At 47.2% G+C, this 25,473-nt stretch overlaps 9 protein-coding genes across 9 annotated transcripts; 4 read left to right on the top strand and 5 right to left on the bottom strand.

The window, feature by feature from the left end:
* Positions 1-1,861: 1,861 nt before the first annotated feature.
* GLAREA_08789 (CCCH zinc finger) lies at positions 1,862-3,535 on the bottom strand (the record flags this gene model as incomplete). The annotated part of the gene is made up of 5 exons (XM_008077750.1): positions 1,862-2,418; positions 2,510-2,565; positions 2,638-2,740; positions 2,802-3,434; positions 3,487-3,535. The coding sequence occupies 5 exons, from the start codon at positions 3,533-3,535 to the stop codon at positions 1,862-1,864; spliced, it is 1,398 nt and encodes a 465-aa protein (XP_008075941.1).
* A 140-nt stretch (positions 3,536-3,675) lies between these two features.
* On the top strand, positions 3,676-5,178 carry GLAREA_08788 (Rap30/74 interaction; the record flags this gene model as incomplete). Its single annotated transcript, XM_008077749.1, has 4 exons — positions 3,676-4,161; positions 4,212-4,497; positions 4,545-4,762; positions 4,813-5,178. The coding sequence occupies 4 exons, from the start codon at positions 3,676-3,678 to the stop codon at positions 5,176-5,178; spliced, it is 1,356 nt and encodes a 451-aa protein (XP_008075940.1).
* A 1,326-nt stretch (positions 5,179-6,504) lies between these two features.
* On the bottom strand, positions 6,505-8,265 carry GLAREA_08787 (PLC-like phosphodiesterase; the record flags this gene model as incomplete). The annotated part of the gene is made up of 1 exon (XM_008077748.1): positions 6,505-8,265. One exon carries the CDS (start codon positions 8,263-8,265, stop codon positions 6,505-6,507), a length of 1,761 nt encoding a protein of 586 aa, XP_008075939.1.
* Positions 8,266-9,021: 756 nt separating this feature from the next.
* On the top strand, positions 9,022-10,322 carry GLAREA_08786 (Winged helix DNA-binding protein; the record flags this gene model as incomplete). Its single annotated transcript, XM_008077747.1, has 2 exons — positions 9,022-10,245; positions 10,293-10,322. 2 exons carry the CDS (start codon positions 9,022-9,024, stop codon positions 10,320-10,322), a joined length of 1,254 nt encoding a protein of 417 aa, XP_008075938.1.
* Positions 10,323-10,713: 391 nt separating this feature from the next.
* Positions 10,714-11,802, bottom strand: GLAREA_08785 (SGNH hydrolase; the record flags this gene model as incomplete). Its single annotated transcript, XM_008077746.1, has 4 exons — positions 10,714-10,966; positions 11,045-11,178; positions 11,262-11,374; positions 11,586-11,802. 4 exons carry the CDS (start codon positions 11,800-11,802, stop codon positions 10,714-10,716), a joined length of 717 nt encoding a protein of 238 aa, XP_008075937.1.
* Positions 11,803-12,222: 420 nt separating this feature from the next.
* On the top strand, positions 12,223-14,815 carry GLAREA_08784 (Protein kinase-like (PK-like); the record flags this gene model as incomplete). Its single annotated transcript, XM_008077745.1, has 2 exons — positions 12,223-13,947; positions 13,997-14,815. The coding sequence occupies 2 exons, from the start codon at positions 12,223-12,225 to the stop codon at positions 14,813-14,815; spliced, it is 2,544 nt and encodes an 847-aa protein (XP_008075936.1).
* An 830-nt stretch (positions 14,816-15,645) lies between these two features.
* On the bottom strand, positions 15,646-16,341 carry GLAREA_08783 (uncharacterized protein; the record flags this gene model as incomplete). Its single annotated transcript, XM_008077744.1, has 5 exons — positions 15,646-15,700; positions 15,771-15,884; positions 15,992-16,087; positions 16,138-16,210; positions 16,275-16,341. The coding sequence occupies 5 exons, from the start codon at positions 16,339-16,341 to the stop codon at positions 15,646-15,648; spliced, it is 405 nt and encodes a 134-aa protein (XP_008075935.1).
* Positions 16,342-17,320: 979 nt separating this feature from the next.
* On the bottom strand, positions 17,321-19,758 carry GLAREA_08782 (Acid protease; the record flags this gene model as incomplete). The annotated part of the gene is made up of 5 exons (XM_008077743.1): positions 17,321-18,371; positions 18,420-18,933; positions 18,981-19,120; positions 19,170-19,560; positions 19,608-19,758. The coding sequence occupies 5 exons, from the start codon at positions 19,756-19,758 to the stop codon at positions 17,321-17,323; spliced, it is 2,247 nt and encodes a 748-aa protein (XP_008075934.1).
* A 1,371-nt stretch (positions 19,759-21,129) lies between these two features.
* Positions 21,130-24,243, top strand: GLAREA_08781 (uncharacterized protein; the record flags this gene model as incomplete). Its single annotated transcript, XM_008077742.1, has 8 exons — positions 21,130-21,202; positions 21,345-21,933; positions 21,981-22,076; positions 22,147-22,479; positions 22,527-22,582; positions 22,647-23,693; positions 23,761-24,188; positions 24,223-24,243. The coding sequence occupies 8 exons, from the start codon at positions 21,130-21,132 to the stop codon at positions 24,241-24,243; spliced, it is 2,643 nt and encodes an 880-aa protein (XP_008075933.1).
* Between the last annotated feature and the right edge of the window lie 1,230 nt (positions 24,244-25,473).

Genomic DNA, 25,473 nt, shown 5'->3' with positions numbered 1-25,473 from the left:
GTCTACTGCTTTATTCGGACGAAATTCAACTTTGACACTCCAGCCCACGATCTCTATTTTCCGAGACCCGAGAACCATGACAAAATCTTCCATACAAGTTTGAGATTTGCAAAAATGCGCATGATACGCGATCTTTGGAGTTGTATTACGATTATGACCTCATGATATTACTATAAATACTATAAATTATGTTTCGTCCAGGCCGGACCCTTCAAAACAAACCACGATGATCCAGGCATATTATCGCGACGGGGGCATTTCAGATCGACGAGATTTTCAGCCTTCGCCCTATCGACCGACTTTCCAGAAGGACGCGTCTATCCAAGTGGATATCTCGAGCCTAGAAAAGTAAACAACAGAAAGAGCGGTAAACCTTGCCAGTTCCTTCAAACCTTACTGTGGGTAACGCGATCATGACAGGATTTTCCGATTGAGTGGTTGGTAAATTGACCGCAATGCCTCTTACTGGGCTAGGCTAATCTTTCTGGAGCCGCGTAAGGTAAACATTGTGGCGAGCGAGAGGCCACGATACTTCTCCTCTACCATACGGAAGAGTTTCGTCTCGTTCCTGCCCCGTTTGTACATGAGAAAACCAACTTACACCGCCAGAACGAACGAAAGAGAGAGCAAAATCTATTTTCAGCGCTTAGAAACCTGTCAATGTTTCAACTGCTCCAATCCGGCGCCGGACGGACAAACAAACGAAAGCAAAAATTGATAGTGGCTTTTTCGTATCCAGAGAAGAAACAATTGCGATTGTGCGGTCAGGATTCGCTTGTTTCCCTCCCCTTGGTATGACGAATCGGCCTATACCATGGCTTTGTTATCAACAAGCAACCGTCTTTACGGGTTACAGAAGATTTTCCGGCAAACCACATCAGTCGGCTTCCGAGGAGAGGAAGGGAGAGGACGTGCTTCCTTTTGGGGTCCCACGAAATCTGAGATCGAAATGCAGATGTCCTGCACAATTTCTTTCCGTCGGAAAGCTGCATTTTGTCATGCAAGAGGCTACCTCTTTCACAAATCTCTCCAAGAGACCCCTTTTAAATTCCATCTTTCTTCCTTGGAGAAGAGCAATGACTTTACTCCCGGTATCCCAAGCGCGTTGACTTCTTGTTTCTTCCACCAACGTAGCGGTGTAGACGCGCTAAGTTTCTACTTTTAGAAATGTGAAAAGCGCGGTGAACATTTCCCAGATCCGGACTGTGGCGGTGACGATTCAGAAAACTGTTGTCTGTTTGTTTACCAATAGGCTAGACTAACCAACAAGGTTTGAAACACTTCTCCCAGCCACGCCACGAGGTTTGACTTCGCATCACGTAGTACTCGTACGTAGGGCTTGTGACTCATGACTAGAATAAGAGCTAGAGTTATGGAATGATTCTGATACTTGAGACAAAGAGACAAAAATGATTTGCTGAAACATAGTTCAAGAAGAAATTGTAAGATCTTCATTCAGCATACACGAGAAACTGATAATGCAAACAAAGTAACATGACAAGACTGTATGGGTCATGGGAGAGACGACGATAATTGTGAAATCAGGTGTAAGAATAATAATAAATCTCTATCTATCGTCTATCGAGCCTCATAATCGTATGGCCGATCAAGGCTATGCTAAACCAGTGCGATCCTCATCGGGGTATATCCATCATTATCACCATAACACCAGGAGACCCTTGTATGCAAGACCCAAGTTTGTCCAAGAAGCGTGAAAAGAGACGTAATGATGTGAACAGCCATGAAAATAGAAGTAACGTATAAGGCGCTGTGTACGTAGCTAAAGTGGCCGCCTTGTTCCATGGCCGGTAAACGGGAAACTTAACGGGGGGTTAGTAATGCTCATATACCACTTGGGTAATCAAGATAACTGAACGTAATCCTGCTGCATCGCTTCAAGGTCAGGCGCTTCTTCGTTTCCGAAGTACTCTTCCATGTCATCTGAATCGACATCGTCGCTATCGATAGCAGCATCGTCGTCGTCACTAGATAGGTCACTACTTTCGTCATCCCCTGAAGCTTCCCCGCGGTTTGTGTTGCTTCGCATAACGCTCGCCTTGTATCGATGTGGCAGTTTGCAGCCTTTGGTAGTACAGGTACCTGTATTACTGAAATCAGGACACTCATGTACGTGACGCTCTTCGCAATGAGCGCCCTTTTCACAGTATCCATATATGCCAAATGCTCTGCAAACAGGAGCTGCTGGAGACACTCTTGCGTGGATGTATCGACAATTCGGGTTCGAACAATTTCCTTTAGCAAAGTGCACACATGTTGCTGTTCTTTCTGGGGTAAGCTCATGTGAAAGATCGCAGGACTCTCCACTTGGACAAGATCCTGTTTGAAGAAACTCTTTGCAAGCAGCCGTTTTGGAAGGGTCGTGTATGTATCGACATCTTGGACCCTTGTTACATGAACCTGATAAAAATACTGTTAGCTGAAACCCACATCCTCCTCTGTTTCGACATGGCTGGGTGTTGAAGCGCTGCTGAGAAAGAAAAGGAGGTACCCGTTGTTGAGAAGACCTTGCACGGCTCATTGATCTTCTTGATGGTAGCGTTTTTCCTGGTAGGAATGGTTAGTGTTGCTGAAGCTGGGTGGTGGTTTAGAAGCCATCGTCTTAAAGGATATCCATACCGGTAGGCCTTGATGATACCGGCCCGATACATGTTGCCATTCTTGCTGCGATGAAACTTGGTTCCAGCTATTACCGCGGTCTTTGGCGTTGATTTTGCCTCGCCTGGGTCATCTTGGTCAGCTCACATTGATCCGCCACACGTCGCGGAATGGGGGATTTTCACCAGAGACTTTCACGAGTTTGCTTCCATCTTTCTGGACCAGAAATTTTACTCCCTGTACAGTAAGCTCGTAACTATTTGAACTGTGCGATGATGCAGGTCGAACGCTATGGCTCGCATTCAACGCGCTATGGCTAGCAATCCGTTGAATGTGCCGGTTGAATTTCGCTTTCTCACGAGCATCTCGTTCAATCGCCTTTTGCTTTCTTGTTTCCTCGATTGCTTTTGTGCGGTTCTGGCTCTCTTTTTCATACACGGAGGTGTTAATGAGCTGAAAGTGGCGATCCTTTTTCGTCACCCACGAAGGGTTGTTGTTCGTCACCAGTGGTGGGGTGTTTTCTGAATGTTGTGTGTCTACGGGGTTGTCTCGAGTCGCTGGGCTTGCGGTTGCTCCATTTAATACAAGTGATCGGTTTCGATGCGGAGCAGCTGGCTTTCCCCCCCTATAGCCTCTTCCTGAATAGGAGCCCCTTGCGCTCCAGCCTGCGCTGCGCTGAGAATAATCTTTACCGGCATGAGAGGTTGTTTGCAGTCGCGGATTCAAACTCTTACTTGGGTAGGGACTGGATCTCGCACTCGGCGAGTATGTAGGTTGGCTATCAGGGCCTTGATTGTTTTTGTGTCGGTTGATCTGACCTAAAAGGTGACGGTCAGTCAAGATATTCGATCAGAATCTGTGGCGACATACCAGCAAGCTGCCCAATTCTTGCGAGAATATCTTGGTCTTCTGACGCCATGATAGGACCTAATCTGTTTGTAAGTCTCACTTCCTGTTAGTGCGGTCAAATCAAGTGTGATGAAATGAAGCTTAAGTTTGCGACGATAATGTAGTCTGAAAGTTGGTGTTGTAATAATGAAAGCGCGTGCGGCTACCAAAATGGGAAAGTTAAGGCACGCTAGTGCAACGGTCAATCGGAGGGATGCGATGCACACATTCTCCGTCATAGCCTTCTTTAACCCCAATCCCTGTCCGCATCCTTTGCCTTTCGACATCCAGGCGACCACAGACAAAGCAACTACCTTGGACGGACTCAGAGGTCTACGATTCAGATTATTTTCTGCATGGAGGATTCGCAATAATACCGAGTACTTGATCATCATGACTGATACTTATATCAAGCCAGAGATCAAACCTGATCCTGACGCTCTCGGCGCATCACCAGCCGCCCTCGATGAAGAGGATATCTATGAAGACGCGGGCGACCTTGAATTCAACAACGACCCCAATTACCAAAGCCTATATCTTGCGCGAGTACCAAAATATGTTTGGGAGGCTTGGTCGAAGCTCGACGACGATGCAGAGATTCAAATTGGCATGATTCGAATGACGAATACCATCGACCCGAAGACGAAGACAGAAAAGGTTATACAGTGCTTGGACGATCCACAGGATATGACTAACATCTTTGACAGACCCAGCTCGCTATGCTTCTTTCTTCGGATATTGCCCAGCATCAGATGGTCCCAAAAGAATACGATTTGGATATCACGGACGAACGTGTTAGGAATACCTTTGTCTTTACCGAAAAAGATCTCCCTGGCTTCAAATCCAAGTCGAAGGAAAAGTTCGATCCTGCGAGTGCAAACATGCCAGCTAGTCTGAAGCAACGATTGAATAGCCAAAAAGCACCTCAACAGCCAAGAGCACCTTATGACCCAAACCGACCGAGACAGCCATATTATAAAAAGGCTATACCAAGTTAGTTTCACATGGCATCTGCGCGTATATATGGCTAACACATATAGAACGTACTACACTTCAAGGAAAGGTTCGTCACGAAGTCAATTGCGTTGCAGTCATGAACCAAGAGTCCGAACGATTACTTGCGCAACGTACATTCGAGGCAATGCAACCAAAGCTCGGGACGAAATACTTTGGAAAGGGCCAGGATCTTGTCGATTTGGGTGGCAGCTACGTCCAACCAGGAAGTATTGCTGCGCAAGATAAATGGGGTAGCTTTATTGTGAGTTTAAATGTAGCATATTCTAGATGGCAAACTGACTTTTGACGCAGAAAAAAGGCGGTGCAGCACAAGGTGGCAAGAAACCGCAAATGCAAAAGACAGCTCGTATGCCTCAAAACGAGCTTCTGGACCGCATTTTCGAGTGTTTCAGGGAATTCAATTACTGGTCTATGAAAGCTTTCCGCGGACGTCTCCAGCAACCAGAGGTATACCTCCGGGAAACATTAGATCGTATAGCCACTCTCCACAAGAGCGGACCTTTCGCTTCACACTATTCTCTCAAGCCAGAGAACAGACTCAACAACTACGGCGAGTTGGGCGAGGCCGCGGCGCCTGATGTTGGTGACGGAGCTGAGGATTCCGAATTCGGCGGTGATGACGAGGATGAGGATGTGAAGTTTGAGGACGCCATGTGAGCTCCGTCAATCAATTCCGGATTTCAGCTTTATTGAATGAGTGCTGGGCATGAATGGCGTTTGGGACTGGGATCTACAGGATATCTTATGCATTTGACGGTGTTTACTTTTTTCTTGCATCTTGGAGGGTGGGTGCAATTGGGGGACTTTTATTTAAGGGGGTTTACCTCGTCAATTCAAAACATAGTTTAATTCTTATAGTGCAATTGATCATTGCATCTGAACTGTTTCAATCGTGGATACATTTTGCGCCGTGCTTGCATGTGATGTTATGGCATTTGTATCTTTGTTCTTTGACCGGGAAAGTCTTGACACAAGTAAAATCCTTAATAAAGCCGCTCAAAAACAGCAATTTTCACACTTCTAACACATCCCACTATTTTCCCGTTCTAGAACTATCCGTTAAGGGCATTGGTAATATTCTTTTATTATAGTCGTTGCACAGCCATAGTATGGTGACAGATGAATACGGATTTGATATAGGAGCAGCCATAATGTAAATTCGTCATCCACCTAGATTCTAAACTATAAACCTAACACTAGTCTACCTGTGATACATGTGAATTTTGTAGGGTGAAAAGCTGGATCTAGAGGAATGGTCGCTCGATATATCGGAGTCCTCTTATGATTGAAATACGCTGTTACTATGTTACGTTGTTTAATGGCGTGTCGTCGAGAGTTATTATGGATGTTGTAGGGGTATGTATTTTAGTGGGGGGTTATGTATTATGTGACGAATTTACTGATTCAAACAGAAAAGTGTAGGTTACACCAGTGGGTGACACAATTCTCTGCGCACCTAAGAAGTCCGAAAGTAGATAACTTAGCACCACAGCTAAACATTATATTTCTGTTGACATAGGCTTATTCATGAGGCTCAGACCTACGATTCGATCAAAAAATGAAAAATTTAGATGTTGTTTCGTTATTAAAATCTTACTTGTAGTTTCTGGTTGCGCAGAGAGTTATGTCACCCCCTGGTATTAGAGGACTGGTTTCATATTAGGCGTGATCCAGGTAAAGTACGTCCATAGGCATGTATAATCAAAGAAGGTGGATGTGTAGACTGAGATGGGATATCTGAACTACTGGAAAGCAAATGATGTATCTGAATATTGGTGACTGCGAAAAGTGATGTCAAGTGTGAATAGTACGGAAAATGAGCTCGGTACCAGCTTAATGTCCACTATCATAGACCGAATCTGAAGCAAAGCAGAGCAATACGCTATATTTCCAAAACCATTGGTTTTCTACAACCGATACGCTCGCCATATCACCATCAAAGCTTCCCCACCTCACCAAAAGAAAAATCCCTACCTCCAAAAACTAAGCATCCCCAACCTCAAACTTAACAAGCAAACTACACCTCGTCTCCTCCCCCTTCAAATCAAGTAGTCTAACAAACCTCCACCCCTCCGCCGCACAAACCACCCTAACAGCCGCAACCGCCAACACCGGATTCGACGCAAAGCTATCATCACTCTTCAACAACATCCTCAAAAACACCAATTCATTCTCCTCATACGTCCACTCAAGCACCTCATCCCACACCGGATCCGTCGACGCCGGATTCTCCCCCTTATGGAGGAAACTGAGTTTATGCTGTTTATACGGCGCCGTCTTGCGTTTCGGTGGGTTCTTCTCGAGATCGTCGGGGTGCACGAGGGAACATGTGACGTACGGTTTGATGGCGTCAGCGTCACCGTCTTTAGGGATGGGAACGTCTGTTGCGCCGGCGATGTGGAGGCGGAGTTTCTTTTGTTTGCCGGTGCTGAGTCTGCCTGAGCCGCCGGCGCGGAGGGCGGGCGGTTTGAGGACGTAGCCGTCGGTTCCGCTGAAGAGAGCTTCGTTCATTTGCATGCCGGCGCCGAAGGTTTGCCAGTTGAGAGCGCAGATTTGAGCGCCGACGCCCCAGAAGGGGACGGGGTTGAGGTTTTTGGAGGAGATTCGGGTGCCTTTTGGGAAGACGCGCATGAGGTGGTGGGCGTTGTGAGCGCCGATTTTGGCACTCGCGGCGGGCATGTGGGATGATAGACCGGATTCGGAGACGTTGATGAGGTGGTGATGAGGACCGTTGGTGAGTGCTGGTTGGTCATACCAGGAGTTGTCACTGGGTTTTACGCTTTGAGCGTAGACGCCTAGGTCAGCGAGTTCAGGAATGATGACAGTAGCTGGAGCGGCCTTTTCTTTGTCTTTGTAGGTTTTCCTGGCTTCCTTTTGCTCTTCATCTTCGCTGTCGGAGCTTGAGTCGCTATCACTTTCAGTGATTTCACCAGGTATGTGATGTTCAACAATGACCACGATCTTAGATCCAAGCTCTGCCAGGGTGACATGTTGACCACCTTCTTGCTCTTGGTGACCTTCCTCCCTGACAGATTTGCTTAATAGACGATCCCCCCAGACCTCTTTCATAATCTGAACGAGACGAAGCTGGCCTTTAGCACCGCAGTGGTTTTCAAGTGAAAGCATAATCGGTGCTGCCCTATAACCTTGTTCTGGCTTAGACTCTGCAGCCTCCTTGTCGTAGACATCTCGGATAGTCTCGCAAACAGAGCGGAAACTGATATGAGATACAAGTGTGTATCCGTGGGTAACTTTTGGCTCGTCAGCATCTTCGTCGTTGTCCCAAGCGTCAATCTCAACGCAACGTGATCCAGCATGTAAAGCGATGGAGTAAGCTTCAGCTGACGAGTCTCCAAATAGCTGATGAGCAACTAGATAGGTGTTGTGACTGGAACTGATAAAGTACTCCGGGAGGGGATGAGACCTATCCGTGAGATAAGAGGGAACATCGATGTGAGGTTTGTCGAGAAAAGCTCTCAGTGCTTCAGTCGTCTCATCCAGACTGAGCAACCCGTCAAGTCCAACTTCTTCAGCTGAAAGCACCTTTTGCTCCACAAGAAACGACTTCAGAGCATGGCTGACTCTGAGCTGATTCTTGGTGATGCCAGTCTCACGTGCACTATGCCCTCCTCCAGCAACAGTAGCATTGGTCACTTGCTCTCCCTTATCATCATCATCTTCTCGGATTTTCGATTTAGATGAGAAAGGATTGAAATCTGATAGCCGCGAGGTAAGACTGGCCATGGTGGTGTTGGATAGCCGATCGTGCAAAGCTAGCAGTTCTTAGCTATGAAGTTATCACTGCAAAGAGTGAAGAGGATCTCGCAATTTGATGTACTAATTAGCTGTATGAACAGGTCATTCAACGTCTGGCATTCAGTTTTGTAGAAAGATGACGTTAGAACGTTCCCAGATATTCGTGCACACTTGCCTTGGCTTTTGGAACAACAGCTGAGGAGTTGTAAGCTTCCAGGTTGACAGTTCGCTTGAGCTGCATGCACTAGCCTTGAACGCGGATAGGCCAAGAAGGACCAACCAATCGTCGACTGAAGCCCAGAAGAATGGAAAAGAGGCCCGACGAGAAACTAAATAGTGTAAATGGCAGTACTTGAATATACTACGAGTATAAAATGCTATCAGCAGTGGAAACTCCTACGATTCACCGAAACTGTGGAGTCTTTGGCTTGTAGTCTAAGAACTAAGGAGGAAATAACGTGAGCGAGCAATGTGCGTTCAGACGATCATTGCTAGTTTTGAAATACCATAGCCAGGTATGTGGCAGCGAATACCAAAAATGTGAAATACGTTGAACCTGGACAGATCTTGAGCCTTCGAGGCTCGAGGAGAGCAATGGAAGTTGTCTGAACGACAGGGATAGCTTTAGCGAGGCTTGGCAGGTGCCCTTTGAAAGTCCCCCGCATCGTCCTCAGCCTGGTCATTATTTGAACCACAAGTCCAACTTGGAGCTTCTGGATCTTCTCAACACATATCTCCGGCAATATGGCTTCTTCAAAGGTCTCCGATGCGCTGAAGCAGATCTCCAATTCATCAGACAAGCCGCAAGGCTTTGAGTCTCTCATTTCCCAAGTACATCTAGCCTCGTCGCCAACGCAGTTGGCTGGCGATTTAACTGCGATCCTCGACTCCATATTTGCAAACTCCCTTGGAATAGTAGCCACACGTTCGCTCTGCGGACTATTTGTGCAAAAGCTCAAGACAGTCACTAGTAACGATTCGAAGATTGCAGTCGGCGAACATGCTCTTGAGGTCTTCTCAGCCCAGGCATCCTCTTTCGAAGAACAGAATGCTCAGGTACGGGAGCTTATGGCGACAGCATACGAGGAGGACGAAGACAATCTTTCTGCTGCGAAAGTTCTAGCGGGGATACCTCTGGAGTCGTCACAGCGCAAGGTCTCGAACGAAGATAAAGTTAGATTCTGGATCCGAATTACACGAAATTACCTAGAAGTCGACGATACCACCCTCGCAGAACAGTATCTAAATAAAGCGAAGAATCTGATCTATACCGTGTCAGATCGCGATCTCAACTTACATTTCAAGCTTTCTCAAGCACGAATCCAGGATGCGAGACGAAACTTCCTAGCCGCGGCGCAGGGTTACCAGGACATCAGTCTGCTGCCGATTATTGGCGAGGAAGAACGCTTACATACTCTAAGCATGGCTATCAAGTGTTCTGTTTTGGCGCCGGCTGGGCCTCTTCGAAGTCGTGCACTAGGTCGCTTGTACAAAGATGAGCGAGCGGCAACACTGGAGGAATTCCCTATACTTGAAAAGATGTTCTTGGATCGACTTCTGTCGCCTGAAGAGGTGGCCAAGTTCGCTGAGGGGTTGGCTACACATCAGCTGGCCAGGACATCGGATGGTAGTACAGTGCTGGCAAAGGCTGTAGTAGAGCACAACCTGAGGGGTGCCTCAAGATTATACAACAATATTGGTTTCGATGCCCTAGGATTATTGCTAGGTCTCGATGGCGATAAGGCAGAAGAGACAACAGCTAGGATGATTGAGCAAGGTCGTTTAGTTGGCAGAATCGATCAGGTGGAGAGAATCATCTGGTTCGAGGGTGGTGAGGCTACTGGCGAGAAGGGAAGTGGTCGTGCTGAGGGTGTAGTTGGCAAGGAATTACGGAGATGGGATTCTAACGTCCAAGGACTGGCTGAAGAAGTCGAAAAGGTTACATCGGAATTACAGCTGCGATACCCAGTAAGTGAAACCCATATCAAGTCTAGATTGCACTAACAGTTTATTAGGATTTCGTCGCCAAGACTTTAGTAGTATAAATCGCATTAGAGCGTTTTGATTACATATGGCGTTTAGAGGGCATGTACAGGTTCTGAGAGACGTCTTAAAAAGACACGGCATGGGCGTTTGCGGATGTAATGACAAGACAACGAATATAGAGCTTTTACAATAGGTACTCACGCCAGAAAAGCATTGAGAAGATATGTAATCAATAAAATATTCATTAATCATCGCGGGATGCATCCCCGTCTTAGTAACCATATAATCATTAATAGCATCCTTCCCAGCCTCCTTTGTATATCCCGACTCTCTGATCCGCCCTTTCCGAAGACTGAACAACTATACCTCTCAGAGGCATCCTCCGTACAGATCACATCCCATCCGTAATTTCTCTCTCATCCGCCCATTCATCCCCCCCACTTCCGTGCCTCACCTCAACTCCCTGACCTCCTCTAATACCGCCTCACCCTCCTCCTCCTCCTCCTCCTCCCCCTCATCCTCCTCTCCCGTCGCCGACTCATTCAGCTGAGCTGTAATGATCTCAACCAACCTCTCTCCAATCAAATTTCCCATCAGATCGTACCCTTCATGCGTGAAATGTACTCCGTCGTCCCACAGTTCATTCCTTCGTTTCTCGGGGAGAGATTGGAAGGGGATGAGGCTGCATAGGTCGAGTGTGTAACTATGCCCTCATCAGCGGACTCTCCTGTGAAAGCCTCTATGGAAGAACGATTGATAAAGTTGCAGACTGTGGACTTACAAATCATGAGCTTGTCGTGCTAGCATAGCTTCGTTAATACGATCTCGCTTCTGCGGCTTAACGTTGAAACATGCTGGGCATTCGGGGATTGTGAGGGCTAGGACGGTGGTGTTGTGGGAGAGGGGGATTTGGTACTGGTTGTGAGATTAGTTCTCTAAATCGTGATACGTGTGACGCTTGGAGCAAGAGAGATAGGTGCAGAATGAGGAGACCTCACCACATCTTTAAGGGCTTTCCAGATCAAAGTGACGGGATGCTCGACGGCGAGATCGTTTGTTCCGCCGAGGATCACGGCGTGTGTGTAGGGATTGCTCTGGTCGAGTCGTTCGTCTGGATGAGGTTAGATGTGGTTGAGTGTGTAGGTGGTAGTGATGTGTGAGTTAATGCTAATATGGTGTAGAACAAAGGTCAAATTATGTATCTATGCATGAAGCAATTTCAGAAAATCAAATGTGAACAAGACCCCTGACTCTGCTCATGTATAAAAATCTGTATCTCGAACGAAAGGTGGATAACCGTGCTGGACTCCACCTAGACTCACATAGCATGTCCATTCGGGTCAAGAAACCACCTGGTGGCGTTACAACTTGATCTCCAGCGACACCTTGAACATCCGTAGTTATCTCATAAGTCGGAAATGCCTTTTGCAATGTACTTTTCATAGCAACCTCATAAGGATGTAACTCTGGGCCGGTCAAAGTGAACCCCGCGCTGAGGCTATCGCCGAAGCAGAGGATATGAAGAGACTTTCCAAACATCATTTCCACAATCTCGAGGAAAGGCGAAGCTATTAATACGAATAGAATAGTACTGCCTGAGTACACTTAACTGTTGCAAGAAAAGAATAGAATGTCGCTCACCATGAAGCAATCCCAAACATCAGAGCCTCGTCCGATGTGCGCTCGCACGATTCATGGTCGAAAGAGGCAATCGAGTTGGATTCGAGTTGGTTGCCACATAGCAACGGAAAGTAAACCTGACGGGCCCACAACGAGAAACATCAAGACCCTCCCATCGACCGTCTTGACAACGCGATAACCACACCCAACGACGCGCAATTGCTTGCATTTTCTGCTGTTTCCCTCGGTTTGGAGCATGGAATTACGACTTACGACTTTGTACACATTCCCAGGACAGCGATATCGGCATATTTTTGAATTGAATTAGTGTTTATCACAATGGCGACCGCTTCACCTACACCGATGGGCTCCTCCCATTTCACGTCGCTTGCGAGACGGCCTTCGTCACGACAGGCGTGGAGACAACCGTCGATGAGGGCGCAGAAGGTTGAGCCTGCGCAGGCGAAGAGAGTTGCGCCCGCGTATTCGATGGATAGCTCTGATGATGAGATTCCGGTTCCTATGGTGTTTAGCGCTATCACGAATGCGATTTTGAACGACGATGCGCCTGCGGAGGATGCGCCGAGGTATGAGAGGAAGAGTGTCTCGCCGGTGGAAAATAGGTTGAGGAGGGCGGGAAGCGCGAGTGCTTATCAGGGTCGAACGTCGCCGGTGGAAAATAAGATTCATAGTCCGCATCCGAGGAGGAGGGTTGTGAGGTTGAGCAGTACGCCCCTTGGACCTCAGAGGTCAGGATCGCTATCGGATGCCGCCGATGAACAGCATGAGGTTCCTGTGGAAGTCAAAGCGGAAAGTCCTCTGGATTTGAGTACGCCGGCGCCAGTTAAAAGAACTGTACGAGTTACAAGTATTGCCCATGGGAGTCGGGGGTCATCGCGAAGCTCGCTGGATAAAGGCTCGAGTCGGACGAGCTCTGAGTTACGTAGAGAGCGTGAAGGGTCGGCTTCACAAGAATATCCTTCAACAGTTGCTCGAACACAATTAGCTACCAGCCAAGGTAGCGTTTCAAGATATAATCCATCAACAATCGGGCGCAGGAGAGGAGCTGAGGAAATTGGCTTGCAAAGTTCAATGCGCAATCGAGCGGAGATCGGAGGAATGTTTGCGCATAAACCAATGAGACGGAGGAGAATGAGGATGGACGATGAGGAGCAGAGTCCGGTGGATGAGCAAGGAGATGGTTTGAATGCAGGAGGTTCAAGTCAGGAATCCCAGAATCCAGAGTCGCAAGGATCAGAATCACAAAGTCAAGAACCTCTGTCTAGTCAAGAGTCAAAACCGCATCGAACCTCGTTATATTCATCTGGGTATAGAGACTTCGGTAATGGTAGCCCAATTGGCGGTTCAAACGACTTACTCAACTCTGTCTTGCGATCAAGGTCACCACCACCACCGACATTGAGTAGTGCCGACAGACTGGCTAAAGAAATGTCAAATCGGCGTGCCCCTCTTCAAGCAGTTCAAAATGAAGAGCAACCTGTGTTCAAAGTGCCTGCCCCAAGACCTGATTTACCTTCGACGCATGATCAGGAGAATGAGGCACCACCAACGTTCAAGAGGAACAAGGAGCCAGCCGTGTTCTTTGATAAACTGGAAAAGGCTCCTGTTAGACCAGATAGCGTGGACTTGATAGTTGGGCGCGCTACTATTTCTCCAGTAAGACAGCCGCTGGCAGCTCGAAGCCAAAATACACCACGAAGACCAGCTCCACCACCACCCAAAATGTCATTATTAGATGCGGCAACTCGGCCTGCTGGGGCTGCGACTGCCTCAAGTAGGAGCAGAAACCGTGTCAAGGTCAATGGGAAGATATTCACTCGACTAGATTGCGTTGGAAGAGGAGGCAGCGCGAGAGTATACCGTGTGATGGCTGAAAATTCCACCTTTTACGCGTTAAAGAAGGTCAATCTCGAAGATGCTGATGAGGCAGCTGTGCAGGGCTTCAAGGGCGAGATTGACCTGCTTGAGAAGCTCAAGGGGGAGGAGCGTGTCATTCGTCTTTATGATTATGAGATGAATGACGAGAAAGGAGTGCTCAGTGTGGTATGTCAATTTCGAATGTAAAGTATACCTGGTACTAATGATAAACTAGCTGATGGAACTTGGGGAATTGGATATGAAAAAGGTTTTGGATATCAGAAACAAAAACGAGCAACCCAAGTTCGATCCTACATTTGTTCGATATTATTGGAAAGAAATGCTCGAATGCATTCAAGCTATCCATCACCATGATGTAGTCCACTCGGATTTGAAACCAGCAAATTTTGTGGTCGTCAAAGGTCGATTAAAGCTTATTGACTTTGGAATTGCAAATGCAATTGAGACTGACGAAACTGTCAACGTCCACCGCGAAAACCAAATCGGTACACCAAATTACATGTCACCCGAATCTCTCATCGATTACAATGCCAAACCCGACTCTCGAGGACGTATGTCAGGCAGCGCCACCAAACTCATGAAGTTAGGCAAACCGAGTGACATCTGGAGTCTAGGCTGCATCCTCTACCAACTAACCTACGGCCGTCCCCCCTTCGACCACATCGCCCTCATGCTGCCACGCTGCCAAGCCATCATCAACTTCAACTACGCCATCGACTACCCAGCCGTCGGCGTCGGCAACGTTCCCGTCCCCGCTGGCCTCATCAAGACGATGAAGAAATGTCTCGAGCGAGATCAGTTCAAACGTCCTACCGCCACCGAGTTGCTCAGTGACAATGATCCCTTCCTCAATCCCATTGATTTCGATGACTCGGCGCTCCCGATCACGGAGGAGTTGCTTGGACGCATCTTTTTGAGTGTGGCGGCGCAGATGAAGAATCGGACGCCGACGGAGATGGAGTTGAGTAAGGTTTGGCCGCAGGGGTATTTTGATAAACTGAGAAGGAATTTGGCGGAGGGGAAGGGGATGTGAAATGGGAATAGGAAAAGGGATGTGAGGGAGGGGGGTGGGGGAAGGGGGGGGGGGGGGGGGGGTAGTGGGGGAGTTAGTTGGTAGAGTAGTGTTTTATGAGTTGGATTCTTGTGTGCGGTTTAGCGTCTGCATGGCGTTTTGGGGTGTTTAGTGGGTTGGATGATTTCTAGGTTTTGGGGTGGAGGGGGATATTTTTAGTGGTTTGATTAGGGATGTTGTGAAATGGGGGAAGAGTTGAATACCTAGAGAGAGAGATAAAAGTTTAATACTTTACAGCGTTACTGAAAGCTGTGTCTCTTGTGAAGTAGAATTGTGAATTGTGAAGTGTAAGTGATTGTATTGAGCTTTATGTTCAGAGAAGCAGATCTTGAGAGGTGACGGGAAACGAAGAGCAGTTTTTGAGTTGAAACTTGACTAGACTTATTAGTTGAGAAATCGTGGCCGGGTGGGTTGTCAGTCAGAGGTTAAGCTTTACCAGGAGAGCGTTAGAATATTAGTTGCTCGACTTGCCTGCGAGGCAGCTACACAAATGCACCACAAAGCATGCGAAGCAAACACCCTCTTCTCGAAATTTTAGACCTACTTTCACGCTTGTAAGACAGAATGTAACGATTATCTCACAAAGTGAGATGAAAATCCTAATTTCAGAACTCTCGGCTAGGTTGACAAAAGTACTCATCCTAACAATTTAATCCTCCAATTTCCAAGACAGGCATGATCACACATATCCCGCACACTTAACAACTTTTCCCAGAACCCAGAAATTTAACGCCATCATACTCCTTTCGTACCACTTAAACCCACACTCTCGAAGTCCATCATTCCTCAGCTCATGGTGCCATCTTCTTACACTTCTTCGCAGCCTTCTTCCCTTTCTTCTCACACCTACCATTCGCCCTACGTTAGCAAATCTCCCTCCACTTTCCTTCTCTTGCTTCTTGGTTCTGTTTCTTACGCAGTAGGTGCAGCTGGGTCCGGCAACACGAGGGTATGTGTTTCGATCGGATGCGTGGGGTGGAGCGGCGAACAGGGGTCGCGGAAATAGTTTGCGTTGCAGAGGTATGTTGCTCTATTCATGATGTTAGACATGGAAATGGGTTTGGAGGGGATGGGATGGTGGGAGGATGGAATCGGGAGAGAGGTGAGAGAGGGGAGAAGGGGTGGAGGATGACTTACGGGATTTTCTCACACTCGCAGATACAATCCATGAACGCGCATTTTTGGTGGTCGGCGCAGGGGTCGCGGACGTAGGTTACGCAGCAATCATATGGTCTGGAGATGTTAGTATATACAGTGAAAGAGGAGTCTAGGCGGGGACGTACGTTCCATCTGGACATTTCGAAGTACAAGATGGGGATTTGCAGAGGCCGAGGGAGCGGGTGAGGATTGTGGTGTCTGTTTGAAGTTAGAAAGGGGGTGGTATGCGTGAGGATGAGTCGAGGAAGGGAGAGATACATACCAGGACTCGGCACCGCAAAACCGATACCAGACCACAAAGCAACGAGGAAGAAAGTTGTGATTTGCATTTTGAATATTGTAATCACAGATACACAATAAATAAAGATTAAACTCGCGCTGCAGAACAAACTCGTTTCATATATCTCTTCAATCTTTGGAATGTTATGACATCAACTGTGGAAATTAAACCCCCGCGAGACATCTCCCTTCTACTTATACAACTCAGAAATAACGTGTTCAGTTCATTCATCAGCTCGGCACAATCAAAAAAATCAAGGCAGCAATATGACTGGCTAAATGCGGATTGTGGGGTATTTCCCGTTGAGAATCGGAATAACGCACTGAGCAGGCACTTTGTGTAATGTGTTTAGGATGATGCCGATGGATCGCTTAAAGGGGATGGGTGTATGTGGGGAGCTTGGCAAGCCATTTTTGCGTTGGAATGAAGGGTTTTTGGTCTGTGTAAACGGGAGTTTTGGGTTGTGTGACTGGAGAGGGATGGGCTGAGGGAGCGTGATATGTCGGAGTAAGATCGTGTATGTTATTCTTCGGGAATGGGAAAACATTTCTGGGGATGAAGGGTTTGAAGAGAAAAATTGATTATCGGCGTGGTCATGTAGAGGATATGTAGGTACTATAACCTTAAAGGCTGTGGAACAGTAGCCGTCTTGGCGGGTTGGTTGGGATGTAATTGGTTGATGACGGGTAATTTCGAGAAGGACATAGGAATTGGGGGCATACGAAGATCATGGTATAGAATGTGATTGATATTTACAAATATGTTCGTTGTGAACCCCTTATAAACATGTGAACTCCTCCCTGTTTTGCCCGTTCTATTCATTAGTGTAAATTGTTGTGACGCCAGGAAATGCTGTTGGTGGTGGAAGTTGAGTTGTTGGTGGGTTATGTACCGTGTGGTGATGATATCGCATGCTTTTAAGATGGAAGAGGGTTCGTGGTCGTTCAAGTTGAAGTTGTGATGCTGTTCGCGCGTGATCCGAGAGCTCTATAGACCTCTTAAATTGTTGCGAGACCGATGTTCTGCTTTCATCTCACCGAGTATAGATCACTGTCCGTCCACCCAGAGCGGGCAGAGCGAGTAGATCTAGCTGATGTTTCAGATAAATTCGACGATAGAGGTCCACTGACTCGAGATGACCCCGTCCTGTTGATTTGAGGGCCTCGGGAAGCAGCAGAATTCCCTACTTGAGTGTTGCTTCCTTGTCTGTGAGGTGACATAGGACTTACGAGACCCGCAAGAGCCGGGTTATTCTCAGTTTGAGAAACGACGCGCACATTGGGAGTGTTATGCGGAGACATATCTAACCACGAGTTTTGTTGCTCAGGCGTATGATGCGGTCGTGGAAACCCGAAAGAATCTATTGGGCTCACGCCCAGTTCTGAGTACTGCGTTGTAGAAGGAGAACGTTCTATAGGTGAGCTGTTTGTGGTGCTTGCATATCTTTCTTCTCTTACGCGTGATAACAGACTCGAGACAGGGCCACCGTCTAGCTCGTAAAAGTCTGCACTATCGAGCTCAGGAGTCCGATGTGCCTTTCTCAATGAACGCATCCGTCGCTCTTCTGTGGAATAATCTCCTTCCCGATTGTCCTCTGCGGGAAGCTCCCGAGCTGTATCACTTATTGCAGATAATTCCGATCTGGCGTGATGAAGTGGATGTATCGGAGTTACTTGGTCTTGTTTGTTGGAGAGGCTCCACATGTCGGTATCGGGTTCGTTTTTAATTACGACATTAGTTGTTGATGTGTGATCTGGTGATATAGTAGTCGCTCTAGGTGTTGTACCAGTCGGAGTGATTGGTTGTTTTTGCTTTTTACGACGAAGCAGGAAGAAGACGATGGCTCCTATACCTGCAACCCCTGCAATGACTCCAATGGCAATTCCAGCTTTTGATCCGGTATCGAGACCAGTGGACTTCTTTGATCCCTCTCCTGGTGTTCCAGTCGTTGCATTCCCACCGTTTCCACTTCCGAGCGATGATTTCGATCCAAGTGATACTATCTGAGGTACAGCGCCATCATTCCACGTGCATTGGCTTACAGAGAAACTTTTCGTATCGTAGTTGACGGTCAAATATCTCGAAGAAAATTAGCGTTTTTGACACCATCTTCAAGAATGAACTTACGCTTCTTGCAAGAATGTTCTCCCTAACGTGTATTGAGTACTATTCGCTGCTAGCTTCAACGGAAAGTAAGATGTTGTGTTTGGTGTAAATGGAGGAGCAGCTTGTAGAATGAATGCTTTGAATGGCAACACAATATCAACCGTCGAGCCTCCGGAAAGGGAATTCGCTAACGTAAATGTCACCGAGGGATTTATCGCATTCAAAGTCGCATATTGTGAAGTGCTGATCAAATAAAGACCCGTCGCGTTATCAACCGAAATCCCGAAAGCTCTTTCAAACGCTGCCACAGCTTCCGCTGGAAGCCAGAAATTTGGATCCGTAGACTCGATGAAAGAGTATATTGGCTGCGGTAGCAGAACTTCTTGAGTGGTTCCTGTGTATGAAATCGATTGGATAGCTACTACGATGTCGCGAGAAACATCATTGGCGAGAGTGAAGTTCACAGTGTTGGCTACGAACCTTGAAGCATCGTACCCACCAAATATTAATTGTGCTGTTTGACCAATTTTGAGCTCTAAATTCTTGTTAGCGCGTGGTTTTGATGAGATACACTTAACGTACGATATCTAGCGCCAGCAGTGTAACTCCAGCTCAAGCTAGGAATAAGATTCTGGTCTCTTAGAGATACAAAATACGAGGGCGCTGAGAAGTTTCCAAGTGACGAGTAGTTGAGAGGTTGTGTACCTAGGCCAAAGATACCCCTGTTTGACGTTAGTTTCTCTCCACGCGGTGATGGATTTTAATGCTCACATATAAAACGGAGAAGCAGACGCGAAAGCAGCGACGGTTTGATTTACGAGTACTGGTCCATTGGTATCTCCCGAGACGTGGCCTAGTCCTAAAGTCTCTAGACCGTATGAAGCGGGCAGAGAATAACCAAGATTTGCTTCTAGCCCTATCCCATCGCTACTGAGACCAAAATTTCCTTGATCGCTCCATGTCGTGGAGCTATTAGGATTGAAGAGAAGACCCCGATCTTTTGCGCATTGAAGTGGAACTGGATTTATAGCTTCTTTCGAGCAACCAAGTGGATGAACAACGAAAGTGTTTTGGGAGTTTGTAGAGACGAGGACTCTAACATTCTGAGGAGGGTTTCCTACTCTTAAACCAAAGGAGGACCACTGTCCGTCAATTCCATCCCCTAATAAAATCAGCTATTACTATTCTGGAACTCTCATGCAAACTTACATATTTGACTTGGTGGTACAACGATCGGGTCTGGGACGGCGGCCCTCCCACGGATGGAAGCCTGAACTTCTAACCCTAGCGCAGGAAGAACAAGAACAGCATGTATCAGTATCAAGTTAAATATTGATGATAAGAGTTTCTGAAGGCGCATCGCGTCTGCATTTTATCTAGAGATCCCCCGATGCAACTAATAGGCCGCTTCAAGAAAACACTATCCACGGGACCCGAACATAGGAGAGAAGAAGAAGGCAATCGCAGGATCAGAAAGTGAGATAGCAGTGCATACAATCAAGCCGTAAATCTTGAACTAACAGTTGCGAATCGCCCGGGGTGCAGACTTTCCCAGGTGCCAACCGTGAGTGCTAGGGGGCCATGCGTTTCCTACCGTTCAGTCGGCCGGTGGGGTCGATCTTGACATCAACGTGGGTGAAATTCTCTAGTTGGGAATCCCTCCATGATGTCGTAAGCGGTGGAAAGCGCCGCAAGCGCAAATTTGTTGTTATTTGATGTTTATGCACCACTCAGGGCGTACTTTGGGCTTCAGCTCGAGCTTTGGGTGTTGGATGCTCACCGAAAGTCATGATGTCTAATATTGTCAGAGGCGAAGTATCAGTATTTACAGAACTGGTCTGGAAGGGAGGCTGGTGCCGAGTTACGATCTTCAAGCCAGACCGGAGCGGGATGAACGTTTCAATGTGACTGTGATGAAAGAGCAAACAGCGCCGCTCAGGGAGTCTTTGTTTTGTTGTTGTTGGCCCGCTTAACCTCGCTTAACCCCCTCAGGGTAGTTCAGCCCTGAATGGTGAGAATATATGGTGCCCTGTGCGCCAATTCTTATCCGGACGCCATCTCATCCTTCAACCTTGACCTGCATCAATACAACCTCAGTCGGTATATTGGGGGACGGAAAATGTTCGCAAAATAGGATGTGCGAGCGCCGAGCGGCTCAGTGACAAGACCTGATTTGGTGAGCCCGGAGTTGTTCCAGTAGTTGCGCAGGTATTCCGTGGCTTCCGTCTTTTGCCAATTCGGATGGCAACGCGAGCTGTGCCTCTCTCTCTTTGACATGGACGACACTCTTTCCTTCTGTTTTGGTATTACCTCGCTGGCTAAGCCAATCAGGATTTTTCTCCACCAACATTCCTACCGTTTTGTTGGTTATTTGCCAGTTGCTATTGTCGTATCAGGGGGCGGAGGGCTGTGCTTTCTTGAGTTGACCACTCAATTGCACCATTGTGTGGGCAATCTGTGTAACAATTGCTGAATTCGGCATCCCAGGCCCAGGTAGATTTGATCAACTCTCATTTCCTTGATGGTTTTCTGAACAGGACAGGGTGAAGGGATGCTGTGCCCCTGATGTGGGGTGGGGATGGAATGGCAGCATCATGTCCAACACCAACTGAAGCCGTGCCTTTTTCCTAAATTTTGCGATCAAGCGTCATTGAACTTCAAGTTTTGGAAATTCAGCAGTCTTTCTTTCAGATGCCTTCATAGTTATATTCATCGACGTTCTGTAGCAGTAATGCTGGTCTCAAGCTTTCATCGCTATCAAGTATGCTTTCTTTTGATGTTTGTGAAGCTCGGTGCAGGCCTAAGTAAGTTTCCCTTCTAAAACTTCCACTGTGGATTCACCGTAAACCTCCGGTATCAGTACTTAGATACTACGAAGTTTACTGGCTTGGCAAGATCAGATGATGTTCGAACTCTGTTACTTTAACTTGTGCTGATGTGTAGTAGGAGTTGACCGACGTCAAGACTCAAACGTTGCTTTCAATTCTTCATCAATATCTACGGAGTCAAGCTCAACCTCCTCGTCTTCGTCCCCGAGCTCAACCACGTCTTCATCGAGCGCGTCGTCGACTTTAGAGCTAACAGTAATTCAAGAGGTCACTGCAAATGTCATCCCAGTGGAACTGAAAATCTCTTCGACTTCGTCGGTTGCCGCTCTTGCTAATAGGCCTCTGGATAACGTCGATTCGGACGCAAGGAAGGCGTCGACGACAACTTCGTCTGAGTCATCAAGCGATGCTTCGCAAAGCACGTCAGATAACAAAGACCGTACCTCAACAAGCCAACCAAGTTCCTCAACATCTGGATCAACTACCTCAACAAGCGCGGGTCGCGTAAAAACACCCACAAGCAGCGATCTGGCAACTATCACTACTGCTCCTGAGCCCAACTGGCACGATTGGGCTATCTTTCCTTGGGGTAATCATCCTCAATGGAATGGCTATCCGTGGGGGAACTCTACAATACCCATCAACACTTGTTGGCACGATGGGTATCCAGGTAAAGATGATAGTCCCTGGTGGCCAGGATGTCACGTGTAAGTCCTTCCAAACTTCAATCGGAAACCTAAGCTGATATCTGTAGCAACGCCTGGGAGGTCATTGTCTCATACTTCCCGAAACAAAAGGGAAATCTTACGTACCCCACTACACAATACGTCCCGGATTTAGGAATTACAATGTAGGCAATTCGACCTCATTCATATTACTATCTTCATGCGGCGACCACTACTGATACAATATTCAACTAGGTCATCGCCATCAATATATCTCATTCTTAAAACTATAGAAGCGACCAATGGCTGTGGGCGTTTGGGTCCTACTTACGCTAACCGGGTTGTGGAGATGGCGCCGGAGTCTGTTTCGACTCTTCAGCTGTACGACAACGTGTCTGCACAAAGCATGATCGGTGAACCCCGCATGCTGGATGTTGACGATATTGCTACCGGTTGCGATCATGCCGCTTTCATAGGGAGTACTCTTACCACCGGAAAGGACTGGACTAAACGTCCAATGGCGTCCGACAGTTTCAACCGGTGTAGTCCTCGAATTTCGTGGCCACCACAGATTAAATCACTGGGCTAGTACGTCGTATTCCACCACCCATCGAACCCACCCTGACAATTGATAGTAAATACTGGGAACATTGCATGATATCGAACGAGGAGTATGGCTTGTTTGACCCTCGTAAGCCATTTTGAAAAATCTTGTCTTTCAAAAGTAAAGGAAAGCTAATTAAGAATACCTGCAGCTGGAGCTGTACCACCAATTACTGGCGGTCTTCTTCCCTCCCCTCTACCTCCAGCTCCTGCTCCGATCCCATCAACGGTTCCAGCAGCTCCAGCTCCAAGTATCCCTCCACCAGTCGTAGTTCCAACTCCGACACCTACTCCATCATTGGCTCCAACTCCAGACCCTAGTCCAGCACCGTCTGTCGCTGACCCACCTCCTCCGCCTGTTCAGAACACGCCACAGCCACCAGTTGCGACTCAGGAACCACCGAATACAACACCTGTTCCCCCTACACCTGTATTGCCACCTCAACCATCGTCCGTCGAAGTCGTTACAACAGTAAACAATGACCCAAATAGCGGCCAACCACAACCTCCAAACGTCGTGCTTCCAAACGGGTCTACGGCAAGTTTAGGAGTACAAGTTACCCTTTCCAGTGGTTTTGACAAGCCTGTAGTAGTATCTGTAGGCCCTACGGCTATATTTGTCGAAAGTGACAATGTTGTCAACACGGCCAATGTAAACCCACCAGGTCCAGGGATAGTCACACCGACTCCTGTTCCGAACAATCCTCCAGATACAATAAATCCTGTAGCTATTGCTACAGTTGCAGGAGCCACCATATCTGCTGCTCCTGCAGCTTCGACAATTTTATTTCAGTCTCAAACGCTCGAATTGGGTGGACCAGCAATCACAATGGAAGGGACAAATGTCGTTGCAACTTTTGGAAGCCAAGGATTGGTAGTCCAAAGTGCTGGGGGGGCTGTATCATCTTACACTTTACCAGTTGCTGGGCCCGCAGTCACAGGGTCTATTATTGGGACAGTCCATGGTAGCGCTCTCACAGTTGCGGCATCAGGGAGCCTGGTCATCGTCGGAACTGAAGCTTTAGTATTGAACGGACCACGAGTGACTCTGTCAAGCAACGAGGTATTGAGTTTGGGCTCGGACGGTGTGGTTGTGCAGGTTCCGGGCGGAGGCGTGGAGACATTCACGTTGCCTAAAGTAGGAAGCACGACGAGTTCATCAACCAGCTCTGCAGGACCTGGTGTGCTTATAGCCAACAGTAAGTTTAGATCTGCAAATTCCTGAAATAACGGCTAACGCGAACAAAGTCATTGGCGCATCTACAGCAGCAGCGATGACGGCCTCCAGCACATCAACAACCCCCAGCAGCGTGGCTCAAACTGTCGATAACCTCGTTCAGCCTACGAATGGAGCAGCTCATACGGAAAACACTCTGATATTCGTCACTGGCGTAATAGTCCACTCTACCAGTGTTATTGCTCAACAGAGCTTAACTAATACCTCAATCTCATTGTCATCGAATACAACGGTCGCTTCACCCAGCATCTCTCGGTCAGTCATCATCGGAGTGCCAGTAACAAGATCTTCTTCCACCACCCCTCTGTCCATCGCTCCACCCAGTACATCCTCAACTCCGCCCCCGAAAACAGCAGCACCGGGCAACGGAAACATACTAGGCATCCCACCAACAAGCGCTGCTTCAACCTACCTGCTATCTTGTAAGAGTATAATGGCTTTGTTCGCTGGAATCAGCGTGTGTATATTGTCTAATTCATGTACATAATTAGGTCGGCGTACCAAAAACTTAATCTTAGCTGTAGAAAATAGAAAAAACATAATCACTTCAAAACACCATGAGTTGGACCCAAGTGATGAAGAATCAAAGAGGGGTAAGATCATCACCATCATTCCTGCAGGATTCCCCACGATGATAAACACGAGCCGTGCCGCATCTGCACATCAGACACATGAAACATGCTAATTCGTTATCGCGTGCGATTATGGTGGTGCGATCAGAATCATCTTGTACGATTTTACGAGGTGATTTTTCAATTTTGTGATGCGGTTTCGAGCTTAAGCGTGATTGAGGGCTGAGATAAACAATGATGGGAGTTTATTGGCGACAACGAATCTCCACGAGGCGTAAAATACTTTCCTCGCCGGGTTTCAGCTGGGTGGGATGGTATGAGGACACCATCTCGAGAGACTTGTCTTCCCGCTGGAGAATTAATGCACACAAATGTAGTTCTGCTTGTAGGATTCGATATACCCAAATTTCGTTCCACGGACGATTCGTTTATTTGTTCGTTTATTTGGTGACCAATACCAGTATAACTGGATGAACTCTTATCCCTCAGCATTGGCCTGTACCAGCTGTGCTGGTGTGAGACGGGAGATTGAACCTCTTTCACGACTTGCTGCCCATACATGCGCAAAGTGAACTGAGATAGTTGAATATCATGGGACTGATATTGATATGTGCCTCCATCTTACTCAATTGACATTGCTTTTTCATGCTGAGAAATAGTATGTCGCTGATCCGGTAAGAAGATGTTTATGATCAACCATGTATTCTGTTAAAAACACAATACATATCTTAAAAATCATATACTGGGCCACTCACTTTAACAAATGGTATGTCTAACAAAGCTTCGAAGCATCTCAAAACATAAAAACCATACTCCGTAGATCTAGAAGCGCTCCGTTTTGTTCCAAAGGTACCAATATATTATCACCCTCTCCTCTTATCTACGCCGAGAGTCTATCTCATTGACAATCTCCTTTCTCACCCATAAATCTTATTTCGAATATTCCATTAAGTCAAAACCAGATATTAAGTGGAAGAACCTTGTGGGTAAGCGAGAACTCCTCGTCAGGAATCACTTTTATGTCAATTTCTGACTGTACTCGAGTTACGAGAATCTCAAGATGACGAATAGCATTGCAAAATCTCTGAAGTTGTATTGCATAAAAACTTTGTCCCCTTGATACATCCAGCCGCAAAACGCTTGCTAAATTGCTAATGTCGAGGTTGAGAT

This window comes from Glarea lozoyensis, assembly GCF_000409485.1.
Source record: "Glarea lozoyensis ATCC 20868 chromosome Unknown GLAREA1, whole genome shotgun sequence".
Lineage (NCBI taxonomy): Eukaryota > Fungi > Ascomycota > Leotiomycetes > Helotiales > Helotiaceae > Glarea > Glarea lozoyensis.
The sequence above is the reverse complement of the archived record's forward strand: the minus strand, read 5'-3'. Positions and strand labels throughout refer to the sequence as shown.